The sequence below is a fragment of the Prinia subflava genome, chromosome Z, assembly GCF_021018805.1.
Source record: "Prinia subflava isolate CZ2003 ecotype Zambia chromosome Z, Cam_Psub_1.2, whole genome shotgun sequence".
Lineage (NCBI taxonomy): Eukaryota > Metazoa > Chordata > Aves > Passeriformes > Cisticolidae > Prinia > Prinia subflava.
This window is the reverse complement of record NC_086283.1, coordinates 67,618,680-67,630,890: the sequence shown is the minus strand read 5'-3', so window position 1 is coordinate 67,630,890 and position 12,211 is coordinate 67,618,680. Positions and strand designations below refer to the sequence as shown.

General features: G+C 47.2%; 1 protein-coding gene across 4 annotated transcripts in view; it reads right to left on the bottom strand.

The window, feature by feature from the left end:
- ZNF608 (zinc finger protein 608) overlaps positions 1 to 6,827 on the bottom strand; it is an 83,175-nt gene extending 76,348 nt beyond the window's left edge. For 2 of the 4 annotated variants that reach the window (XM_063422681.1, XM_063422685.1), the window contains exons 1-2: positions 5,663 to 5,789; positions 2,091 to 3,137 (exon numbers count right to left, since the gene is read on the bottom strand). In XM_063422681.1, the coding sequence (XP_063278751.1) occupies positions 2,091 to 2,975 (885 nt within the window). In that variant the 5' untranslated portion in view covers positions 2,976 to 3,137; positions 5,663 to 5,789. Of the gene's footprint in view, positions 1 to 2,090; positions 3,138 to 4,088; positions 4,803 to 5,662; positions 5,790 to 6,216 lie in introns of those variants that run through there. The other 2 variants (XM_063422682.1, XM_063422683.1) reach the window with 2 other exon arrangements.
- Between the last annotated feature and the right edge of the window lie 5,384 nt (positions 6,828 to 12,211).

Here is a 12,211-nt window from a genome sequence, read left to right as displayed (position 1 = left end):
AATCTCTGTTGCCATGGCAGCAGCCTTTGAGATACTGAAATGTTCAGATTGCCAGCTAAACAAAATTGTTGAATGTGAACATTTGGCTGAGAGATTAAAAGGCTAAGGGGGTTGCAAAAGGGCAGTACCTCCCACATTCCAGGCAGCCACTGAATCCAATCAAATGGCTCTGACTCTTTAACCACAGCCATTGTGAAGACCGGATTAGGGCAATTTATCTAGATAGTTAAAACAGATTAGAGAACTGCAATTTGAAGACTATTGGCAACAGAAGTAAATGCCTACTGTACTAAGTTAATAAAGAGACCATGAGATTTTTGGACACCTTTCTGCCGTGAACAGCACTTTTCATAAATCAAAATGCAAACGTATACACGTGAATTACACAGCAATCTGGTTTTCTCATCTGCATTTAGACAAGGTCATAAGGCTCATTCAAATTCATCCATAGATATGCTATCTTAAAAGCAATAATACGCATACAATATGAAATTTAATTTGTTCCTTGCCTTGAACAGAACGCCTAGGAATTATCTTCCAGTACTAAGAAATATCTGATATCACAAACACCCAAATCTAATCCTCCAGTCGACTTAGTATTACAAAAACTTCATGACTGAAATACAAAAAGCTGGTAGCCAGTCGTAAGAAGACGTAACTCCCCACTCCCTGAGACCTTCAGCCCTCCCAGACGCTTGCAGATCATACACTTAACACCGACCCGAAAGTTTCACCGTTGCTGACCGTTCACTTGGGAAAGTTGTAAAAGCAGGTAATTTAGGACCAACAGCTGACAATACAGTCACAATCTAACACCCTGAGATTGTTCATTTGGAAGATGTTGGTTTGCTTTATTTTTCAGGCAGAGCAGATTCCCTTTGTTTAACAACTTGTAGAATTTACCATACTTGTAATCCTGGGCCAATATTCGCCCTCTGGACCCTCAGGAGATGGCTTCTGCCCTAGGGACAGAACTCTCATCAACACCAGAACATCCTTGAACCAGCAGTTGACAAAAGACAACAAGGTCTCCCTCCACCTTTCCCGAAAAATAGAGAAGCAGCCATCTATTCATACAGAAAGCATCCTTGTAATAGAAAGGCATAAAACCACACTCTCCCATCTGATTTCTTTCACACATTTCAACTGCTCAGCAAACAAGCAGCTCAAATCCAAGAGCCAGCGTGGCTCAGAAAGGAAAACTCCCCCAGACAGGAGACAAACTGCTCCACTCTGTTCCAAAAGCTGTTTTGCACACAGGATTCTCAGCACAAGGTGCATTTCCCTCCTCCCAGCATCCTCCTTCCAGGAAAACAAGAGGCGCTGCCTGTCTGCTGGCTCCTTCCTCCCAGTTGCTACAGCAGCTTCTGGGACCTCTGGGCTGCAGTGCCACGGAAGCCCCCGCACAGTAAGCATCCTGCGTCTTCACAAGCACAGCGGCAGAGACCCGGCCTCTGCCGAGAGCTCCTGTTTCCTCCCCCAAGCACAATCTCAGCTCTAGGCAGTGGGTCAGAGAAGGGAGAGGGCTTCCTTTAGACTTTGGGAGAGGAATGGCCACGGCTGCCTTCTGATGTGGTGGAAGAGTCAGCACATACAAGACCTGCTGTGCCTGGAGCCTGAGCTATGCACCCCCAGCCTGTGAACACATGCCATCCCACTGCTACTGCTGCTCTCTGCTAAAACTGAGGACACCTCAGTCAGGGTCATCTCTGTGTTTCTCCCTCTGGCCAAGTGCAATTAAAACGAACAGACAAAACAGAAACGTTCTCCAGGTCTGAAGACAGGGAGACAAAATCACAAGGAAGAGCAGCACACTGGAAACATGGTATTTTCCGTGTAAGGAAGAGGTCTCTAGGTTTGGTGGTGTTTTTTTGGTTTGGTTTGGTTTTTTGGGGGGAGGGGGGGGTTGTTGTGGGGTTTTTTTTGTTTGGGTTTTTTTGGGTTTTTTGTAAGGGAAGGAGGAAGGACAAATGTCACAAATACACAGCTGGAAGGACTGAGGAGCCAGACATACAGTCATGGGACACTTATGGGACACTTATTATAGACATGGGGAAACACAGAAGAGGTGGAGAGGAGCTTTGTCCTACCTTTTCTGTTTTCAATTTCTTGATTCGCCTGTGGCTCTCCTCCTCCTCCTCTTCCTTCTTTACCAAAACAGAGTTCCCCATTAACCCTGAATCCGGGGTACTTTTGCTCACCTCCCCCACAGCAGATGAGGTGCAATGGAAGGGGCTGCTGCTTCCACCACTGCCTCCCTTGGCCCCAAAGCCATAGAGGTGCCCAGAGGGAATTTGGCTATTGCCACCTCCACTGCCATTGGGGTGTCCCTGCTGCAAGTCATGCTGCTTGTCCTTCCTGGATTTTCCTGCATCCTTATCCCGCTTGGAGCCTCTGCTGCCTGGGGCTTTACCTGGTTTCTCCTCTTTGTTTTTCCCACACGAGGACACGGTGGTGGTGCTGCTGGTGTTGTTATTATTGCCGTTAGGGTTACTGCTCACACTTTGACCCAGTGCTGAATTCATGCCAGTTGCCTCTCCAGGGCGCCCTTGGACTTCCTGCCTTTTGCCAGCACTGCTGATCTCAGGAATCCCATACAAGGCAGCAGAAGGCAGAGATTTATTAGCATCCTTAGAAGTTTTACTCCTTTTCACTTTTGATTTGCTAGTCTCTTTGTGAGAGGAATTCCCCTGGGGAGCAGAGGGCTGAACAGAAGCAAATTTTAGGCCATCAGCTAAGGCTGAGGTAGCATTAGCCCCACTGGAAGCCAGACCCCCACAATCCTTGGAGCTGGTGTTGCTGCTGGTGGTGGTATTAGAATTATTCATCTCAAATTTCTGTCTGTCCTTCTCTAAGTCGGCGTCCAAATCGATTATTAAATTCCCAACACCGATTTCCCAATCATCACCACTGTCATAAGTGTCAACTGCGTTTGGATCCACACCTTTTCCTGCAGTGGAAGTGTTCAATGACATCCTGAAGATGAGATCTCTAGAGTAAAAATCCGATGAACTTTCCTTTGGAGATGTGGGGACATTCGTTTATCTCCGTTGGGCTCTCTCTTAAGTTCAACTCTTCTTGTCTTCCTCCCCTAGGTGTGTCTAAGCCCACAACCTGCAGTCCACATCCACGTTGTCCTGTGAGGAGGGAAAAAGTCAAGTATTTCTTGTCTGGGTGTTACCACGATATAACGTCACTCAACAAAGAGGGGGCAAGGTAGGGGGGAGCAAAAACATTCACCATTGCCATGTTCTTTAGTTTGTTAAGCCAGAGGCAGTGGCTGTGGTGTTTTTGTAATGAGCACTTTTGATCTAGTTGTGCACCAACATCCACAACCTCTCGTAAAAAGCCATGTCCATAAAAAAGAAGAGAAAGAAAAAAAAAAAGAAAAAAAAGGAATAAAAAATTATCTAAATTATTTAAATCCACCAAGTTCAGGAAATACAGTCATAGAAGTGGTGCCTAGCTGTTGGAGCACATGTTGTAATCTAACCCCTTGGACCACCACCTAGGCACGAAAAGGAGAAAAGGAAGGACACGGATTCACTCTTCACTGCATTCCATGGATTTTGTGGCTTTAAACCAGACCCTTGAAGTTCTGTGACTCCCCTGTATAATCTTTTACCCCCCTTCCACTTAATCTCTTGGGGGGGTGGGGGAGGAGAGTGCTAAGGGAAGTGGGAAACCTCATCTTCCCTGCACAATACACCTTCTGTTAAAAACAACAACCTACAAACTCAAATGTTTACTGAAAAATATTTAAAAATTTTAAGGTTAAAATTTAAAAACAGGTAAGAAGAAATAAAAATTCTCTTTTCTTTAAAAAAATATCCTTAAGACAACAGTACTAAAAGCAGCTCTAATGTATTCCTAGGTCACACAATTGTTAGGTCTGTTAAATATAGTATTACTGACTGTACAGGAAACTGATTAAGACATACACTTTAAGTGATCTGCACCAAGGTGGCCTCGGTGACCGCAAATGAGTGTGTGTTTGACAAAGCTTAGTTAAAACGATTTTTAAAGGGATCTCTCCCTTTTACAGTCGACTGCCGAAACATTTATACATAGATATGCATAATGCTTACCTTTAATCCTTTATCATTTTTAATTAAACCAGCAAATCAAAATGCTGTTCCCACTCGTCTCAGCAACAACTCTGTGCCTCATTTTACTTAAAGAGCAAGTGATCAAGAAGTAGAAAGCGAGTATCATCTCAGCGAGTATAAATCGGTCAATAATATATCTCCCCCTACTTTGGCACACGGATCAGAAGTCGGTTTTTTGTTTGTTTTAGTTTTTTTCGTCCTTGCTTAAAGAAAAAAATAAAATAAAAAAAAAATGCTGTGCCTCACAACTTTACGAGCTGGGAGGTAATATTTCACATTCAGAAGTGAAGCATCAAGGACCAGATTTTTGTTTGTTTGCTTTTCCTGAATAAGCACCGAGAGGTAATAATCATCAGAGTAATATTATTAAAAAAAAAAAAAAAAAAAAAAAAAAAGGGAAAAAGAACAAAAAAAGAAAGAAAGAAAGAAAGAAAGGAAAAAAAAAATGTTTCCCCAACTTCACACTCCGTCTTCAGCCCCAGACCTGGGAGCCATCCCGATCAGTAAGTAATGATCCCACGAAACAAACCTACAGGCGCCCGGGTGTTACAAGACAGAATGTGCTAACATCGGGATAAATTAGTGAAAGGGAGGAAGGAAAAAAAGAAGAAAGGACTGAAAATCTGGGCTGGATTCCGCCTGTTAGTTGGGAAGTGGCATTTTTTTCGCCCGTCCTGACAGATCTGATTTCTTGAAGTAACTTGAGGGGAAACGGGCGGGGGAGGCGGGGGGAGGGGGGAACGGGGGGGGCGAGGAAGAGGAGGAGGAGCGGGAGGGGGGAATCACTGATCTGATAAACCGGTTATCAAAACATTTTGTGGGAGTGGAGGAAGGACTGCGTGCTCTCAAACGAACTAAATTTTCCCAGGGGTAAGATTTCGGGGAGGGGGATGCCCGTCCCCGTCCGCCCGTCCGTCCCTCCCCTCCCAGTCTTAGATCAGCGCTTTATAAAAACAGGAATTAAAAAAAAAAAAAATCAGCATAGGCACGTATCAGTTTCGAACTGCTGTCTCGGGGGGGGGGGGGGGGGGGGGGGAAATAATAACAACGAAAAACCCGTGAGCTTGGGCTAGTCAGTCATGCGGTAAGTAATTCAGTAATTAGAGTCCGAGGAGATAAAGCAGACGACCTTTTTGTCAGGACAGATCGCTCCCACCTTATTGTTTCAGCAAACCTCGCAGCCTACCGTTATCACCCCCTCCCCCTTCCCTATGTCTCCCTCCTCCCTCCCCAAGTCAGACGGTCTCGGAGCTTTAGCTTAGTATTTTTAATTAGCCGGCGATGGGAAGCTAAAAGCCGTAATGAATTGCCGGTGGCGGGAGGGCGGGGGAGGGGCAGGCGCGGCGGGTCCCGCCGCCCCCGTCACGTGACGCCGCCGGGCCCCATTGGCCGCCGCCGAGCGCGGCCGGGGCCGCCCCTCACACACCCGGCGGGGCGGGCCGCGCCCTGCCCCGGCCCCGCGCCGCGGCCCTGCCGCCGCTGCCGGAGCCCCGGGGTGCCCCTCAGGACCGCCTCGCCGAGCCCCCCGCCGTCTCCCCGGGGAGTGCATTTACCTCGGGCCTTTCCCTTCCCTGCACCTCAGAGACGGCAGAACGAGACGGCGGTGGAAGCGGCCAAGGCATCGACGGCCGGCGGACGATCCCACCCCCACCCCCCAGCTGTAGCCTCGCGTTTCTGGTGTCTCGGTGTGACACATGCGAGGTGCTTCCCGGTCTGCCGGTGCCCCATCGCTCCTGCTAACGAGCGCAGTGCTCTCGGGGCCGGAGGGGGGCGGGGAAGCAATGCAGGCTTGGCTCTAATGGTGTCACTCTTATTCCCCCCTCCCCCGCACTGGGTTAGTTAAAACCCAAAAAAGGCACTACGCTTTAACGGCCCCCAAGTGCACCGTCAAGTATGATTTGTGTGGCTACAGTGCTTTCACCCTCTTACCTCCCTCGAATAACTCACCCTGTTTGTGGGATTGTTTTGGGGTTTTTTTTTCCTCCTTTAAAAATCCCCAAGAACCCTAGTTATCTCAGCTCCCAAAACTCTTTAACACTCCCGTTTGCAGAGAAAAAAAAAAAAATCCCCTCTAAGTGCTATAGACACACCACGCAACCGTACTTACGGTCTGTATTGGATCGAGTTGACCTTTTCCTTCTAACTGCATTGAGTGTGTTTTTGTTGCAGCCGCTTTTTATTTTAGGAAAAAAATTCTAATGTCTTCAACAGATTTATTGTGTTTGGAGGAAGAGAGCACCAGATATCATGAACCTTCCTTTCTTTCTAGAAACAAAATTAAAACAAAGACAAAAACAAAAACAAAAAAAAAAAAAAGGAAACCAAAATAAAAAATAGAAACTGGGCAAACCGGCATGTGTGTCTGTCCCCTCACAGGCTGACACACAGGCACAGGGGACAGGGGCGCTGCCCCCACGGCAGCGGCCGAGGCGGGGGAGTGGGAGCCTCGCTCCGCGCGGTACCTGAGAGGGACTTTTCTTTGTTCGCGATGCCCTTTCCCTTCCGGCCAATCAGCACCCAGCTTTTATGAAACCGGGCCCTGCGATTGGCCCGCCGCTCCTCCTGCCTGCCGGCGAGGGCGAGAGACACAAAACACGCACCCGCGCGCACCCCCGGCACCCGCTCGCCCTCGCGTCCTGTTCTCCGCACGCAGCCCCGGTGCCCCGACACACTGACACACTGCACCCCCGCACACACGCATTGTGTGCTCACGCGTTCAGCACTCACACGCACGCAGACCCTCGCTCTGCAGCCCGCAGCCGACACCGAGCCTCCTTGCTGCAGCCAGATACAAATCGTGTTTCCCATTTCAATTATCCTACATAACATTTAAGGCTTAGCGAGAGGAAAAGAAATGGGGAGGGGGGGAGGAAGGGGGGAAGAGAAGAGGGGGGAGGAGGGAAAAAAAATAGAAAACCAGCGTGGAGTGTAGCTCTGCCAAGACTCACACGTCGGGAGGAAGACTCCCTCATTTCGTTTTAATTTAATTTCAGGGCAGTTTTCGAAGCCATGATGAATGATTTTTCTGTACCGGTTTCAAAGAGGCAATTTAGAATCTCAGTCATAATTTTTAAATGCCCCCTCATTCAAAATTATAACAGCTTGAAGCCAGCGAGAGAGGGTTGCTGATACACATGTGCGATTATTTTTGTGTTTAGTGGAGGAGAAAAGCAAACAGTGTCTGGAGGAAGGGGCTGAGGGGAGGTTCAGGGCGAGGCAGCACCCCCACCTCTGCTTGGGGGTCACCGAGGCGCTGCTGAGCTCTCGGATCAGCCCTCTCTCTTGCATTCACTTTTTCAGCTCTTCATGTATTTTATTACATGTTCATTTTTACAATATGGCTTAAGTTAGACAGGTCGGGGTTTATTCTTTCTTTCTTTCTTTTTTTTTTTTTTTTTTTTTTTCTTCCTCTTTTTTCGGAAGGAAGGGGAGCAGAAAATAACCCTTTTGTTTCCAGACTGCTGATTTACTGCCGCACGCACTGAAGTGTGAATGCCAGCGACCCTATAACTACCACGTGAACATCCTTTCACAGGAATTAGTAACACAAATCTTCCCTATCGGGCTTTGTGTAGCTCGAAAATATCCCCCTTAATCATTCCTTTTGTTTACGTTGGGAGCCATTATGCTACGCCACTGCGTTAAATTGCGTTTAACCCTTCGCGGACGGCGGGGGTGGGATGGGGGCGGCGGTAGCCGCCGCCCGCGGCCACGGGGGGGGGTCCGGAGATGGGGGCGCCTCTGGCCCCGCAGGCACCCTGTTCCTTTTCATACCCTTAAGCACGATCTACTCTTTTCTTTCTTTTTTTCTTTTTCTTTTTTTTTTTTCCTCTCCTTTTTCCTCTCTTTGACTTTTCCCCCCCTTCCTCTTCCCCTTGATCTCGCTGGGACTGATCTCCCTGTGAAAATCGATACGGGGTGTTTTTCTTGCCAAACGTACGCATCGCCCAAGTCAAAATTTCCGGCAAGAAGTCAAAGCGTGGCATTTACGATGTCCTGCACAGCCATGACAGGGTGACAAAATACGTCTTTGGATTTCGCCCAGCTGAGCAAATCACGCGCGTCAGCGTCCCCGTGTTGCAGGCTTTCCATCAAAGGGGCGATTAGCGGAGAGGTACCAGAGGAGCAAACCCCCCTCAGACCCTGGCTTTGCTCCGGGGGCTTTGCGGAAGGTGAAACAAGACTAGTGGGGGTAAAACACACGCCCACACGCCCGTGGTGTGGCACCCGACCGCGCTGTGGCCACCAGGTCACCGTGACAGGGGCCCCGGGAGAAAGGGCTGCCCCTCCAGGTCCTGTGAGCCTGTGACGCCGCGGGCATTGGGGTCACCAAGTTACGCCACCTTGGGAGGCCTTGAGGCTGCCCGGTCTAAGACTGCTCTGTTTCTCCTGTGTAAAAATACTTCCCCTTCAGGGGCTGATAATGAAGGATTTATTAGCAGGGATATGTTCATTGTCAAGGAGGCCCTTGATCACATTAAACGTTTAAGCCATTACCGGGGGGGGGGGGGCGGGGGTGGTCGGAAAGGAAGTTAAAAAAAAAAAAAAAAGTCATGGCATGTGTGTAACACAAACAAGAAATGCTGAGGTGTGAAGAGTGAACACATCCCTGCCCTCCTTCCCGGGCGTTGGGAAGGCGTGCAAGCGGCCACTTGTCAGCCGGTGAAGCAGCGGAGACGGCGGGAGACACTGAGACCCTCCCCCCAGGGAGGGGACACTTGTGCCCGGCATTGCAATTTGTGGAGGAGTGGGCATGCATAATGTTACAAGGTATCGAAAATCACAGTTTCCCCGGTCTAGCTCTTCAGTGATGTCACTCACTGGTTAGCAAAATTTTAAGATCAGCAACACCAAGCTTTAGTCGTGGATCACTTTTCCTGTTTCCTTACAGTATGTATTTTTCAGATTTAGGTAATGGCCCTGATTTTTTTCAGTATCGACCTCTGTTTAGACACGTTTCACTTTGGGCTGCTTCTCATCTGCAAAATTACAGTCATTTTCACATTATTATACCGTGAGTAGGAGACGGTTTGTATTTAGCGTTGGGTGGGGGAAGGGGTATTATGGGAAGTGATCTGCTACGGTCAGCACATAATTTCAGCCCAAAGAAAATTGCTTCTGAATAGATGGTCTGTTAACTAGCCAAGGAACAGTCACTGGGAGCGATTGCAAAAATGCTTCTGCTTTATCTGCCTTACACCATCATTTTAATTTTTGAAAGCAACGGTCAGTGAAAGAGCCATTTCGCCAACCATAGAGGCCAACTGATGGGTAAAGTATGCTTAAAAACCTCCTTAGATCACTAATCTGGGAGGGGAGCCTCCCCTCTATCCCATTCCGACCTGGGCTTTGTGCATGAGTCTACAGGGAAGGAGCCTGTCCAGCGTACCGCATGGTTACCGAAGCGGGGTTTTATTTATCAATTTCTGTGGCAGAAATTACAGCAAGACTGCTCGCCGGCTCGTGGGTGCATGTGCAGCGGCAGATTCCCATGAGTAGCTGCAAAAGGACCGCTTAACTCACATTGTCTTTTCAGGTTGAGAGTCAGTATGCCAAAAGCGGCCAAGGCTCGCTCTGTGATTTAGTGGCTTTTCCGCCTTAATTTCTACCTGCTCGCCAAATTAAATGACAACTTTGTAAACCTGTGCATTTTACAAAACAGACAAAAAAGCAAATAAATTAGCGATGTTTGTCTAATATAGGAAATCCGTGTTTAACTGATGCAGCTGCAGACCGCTTATAATACAAAGGAGATCACCATTCACCCGCCCTGGTCCCTGTCCGGTTTGCTTTTGGTTTTGGTTTTTTTGTTAGCAGGGTTGTTTGGTTTTCGTCGGGTTTGATTTTGGGTTGTTTTGGTTAGGGTTGTTTTGTTTTTTTCAGCCTTGCCAGACATATGCATTGCACACGTTACAAAAACCACCGTCGAAGGTCTCTTTGTTTAGCGGAGGGCCCGCGAGACAGGCCGCTCTCCCAGCCCCCGGGCCGCCGGCGGGCCGCCTGTGCCGTGAGGCGAGGCTCCTTCCCGCCCCCCTCGCGGCCCTCGCCCCCGGTCTCTGAGCGGGCGGCGCCCAATCAGCGTGCCAGAAATCGCTTCCGCGGCTCGCCATTGGCCGGCGGCGCGCGGGGCGGGGCGGGGGCGCGCGCCCGCCGTGCTCCCGCCGCGGGGCCGGGGCAGCTGGCGGGGAAGCGGTGGCGCCGCGCCTGAGGGAAGGGGTGCGGACCCTGCGCAGCTGGTATCACTGGGGTTAAACTTGCCGGCCTAAACTGCAATAGTGCCTCCTAGTCCTATCGTCATTTGCAGCAAAGCGTTAATTGCGTCCCCTCATTCAGCTTCACTCCACTTCTCCCTTTGTTCCCGCGTTCCGTGTTGCAGGGAGCATGGGTGCGCCGTGCCTGCAGTCTCGGCATTACAGACAGCATGCGTGCAAAGATTAATCCGTCGTTCTCGTCAACTTTCCACCAAAGAGAGGGCAAAAATCTATTTCTTATCAGGACTTACTTGTCAGACTAATTATGTAAACAATGAATGGCGTTTCTGTCCTATATAACGTTTTGCACATAAAAGTTTTTTCGTAACAGTATTTGAAAGCAGTGCACTGGAAATTGTATTGATCCAAAAATTTTGGGTTAGCGCATCCTTAGAATCCTCAGAATATCACACAGTATTATGGACAAACTTTGAATTGGTGTGCACAAACTACTGGCTCTGCAGATTAGTTGTGGATAATTTATTGTAGCATTGATGACTGCCAGTGGACCATAGATCAGTGTGGGAACTGATGATACAAACTACAGAGTAGTCATTATACACTTGGCAGATACTTCTGTTAGATACTGCTTTTTTTTTTTTTTTTTTTCCAGAATGCACTGCTCACAATGTTTCCTTCTTCTGTACTCCGCAGACTTTTACGTTTATCTGCATATTCACAAGGAGTCTCAGTTTGATACCTAATCTGGAGGTCAGTGTCTCTGATGTTTAGCATACAAATATAGGTTCTATATGGAAACATAGTGCTGCTGTGTTGTTTATTGAAGAACAACAAAGATGACCTGACAGCTAGATGGAATGATTTATGAAAGAGCCTCTGTGTGTGTATGTGTATTTATTTGGGGGTACAGAGAGAGTGTAAAAGGTAAACAGGATAAAAACTATCCTTCTGAGAGCACACAGAAAGAAAAGAGAACAAATAAAGAAGAAAACAAAAGAGAACAAAACACAAAAATGAGAAAAGAAAATGGAAGAAAGAAAAAAACAAAAGGAAAGGAAAATAAAAGATTGAAAGAAAAGAGGAAAAGAGAAAAGCAACAGCTGAAAATAAATAAATAAAAATCCTCACAATGAAATGTGCTAATCAGTTAAATAAATACAGACGGAATAAATGAGGAGGAAGTTCCTAAGTCCTGTACCATAGGACTTAAAAATTAGTCTGGAAAAAGCATTGAAAATAAATAATATGGGTAATTACTCTATCTTGGCATTAGAGTGGACTGAATGACCCAGTAAGTCTTTTCTATTTTGTAAGTTAACAGCTCTCTGAAGTTCTGCTGTAGAATTTGAATTACAAACCTTTTACCTAGACATGAGTATAGCCTTCATTTCATTGTATAGATAGCAGATTTTTCAAGTAATTTAAGCACCATATTTATTTATGTAGTGCTTTGTGTAAACCTTTAGATAACATTAAAAGCATTTATTTCTTTTGTAATAGAGAGTATGTTCTGGGAAACAAGCAATACATGTTGAAATCTGTTACAGTCTTGTCATAGCCTGAGCTTAATGTTTCAGAGTCAATTATAATTTGTAATAGAAATGATAGATGTGATTTCAGTATTTTAGTAGGACAGCGTGTCCATGTTCTAGTCTTGGTGAAAAATGTACAAAAGGCCAGTGGCTGGGTACCATACTTCACGTTTTCAGAGAGAACAAATGAGCATGGGGAAATGAAACTGAGTGAATAGGATTGGATTACTTTATTAGAGGAAAGGCTAGAAGTCATAGGCCAGGGAGAGGGAAGATGAGTCCTGAAATGGAATTTGCAGAGGAGTAACTAGTTAGACATAAGGAGTCTGCAGCAGAAGCAGGTTTGAGAGGGACTTTC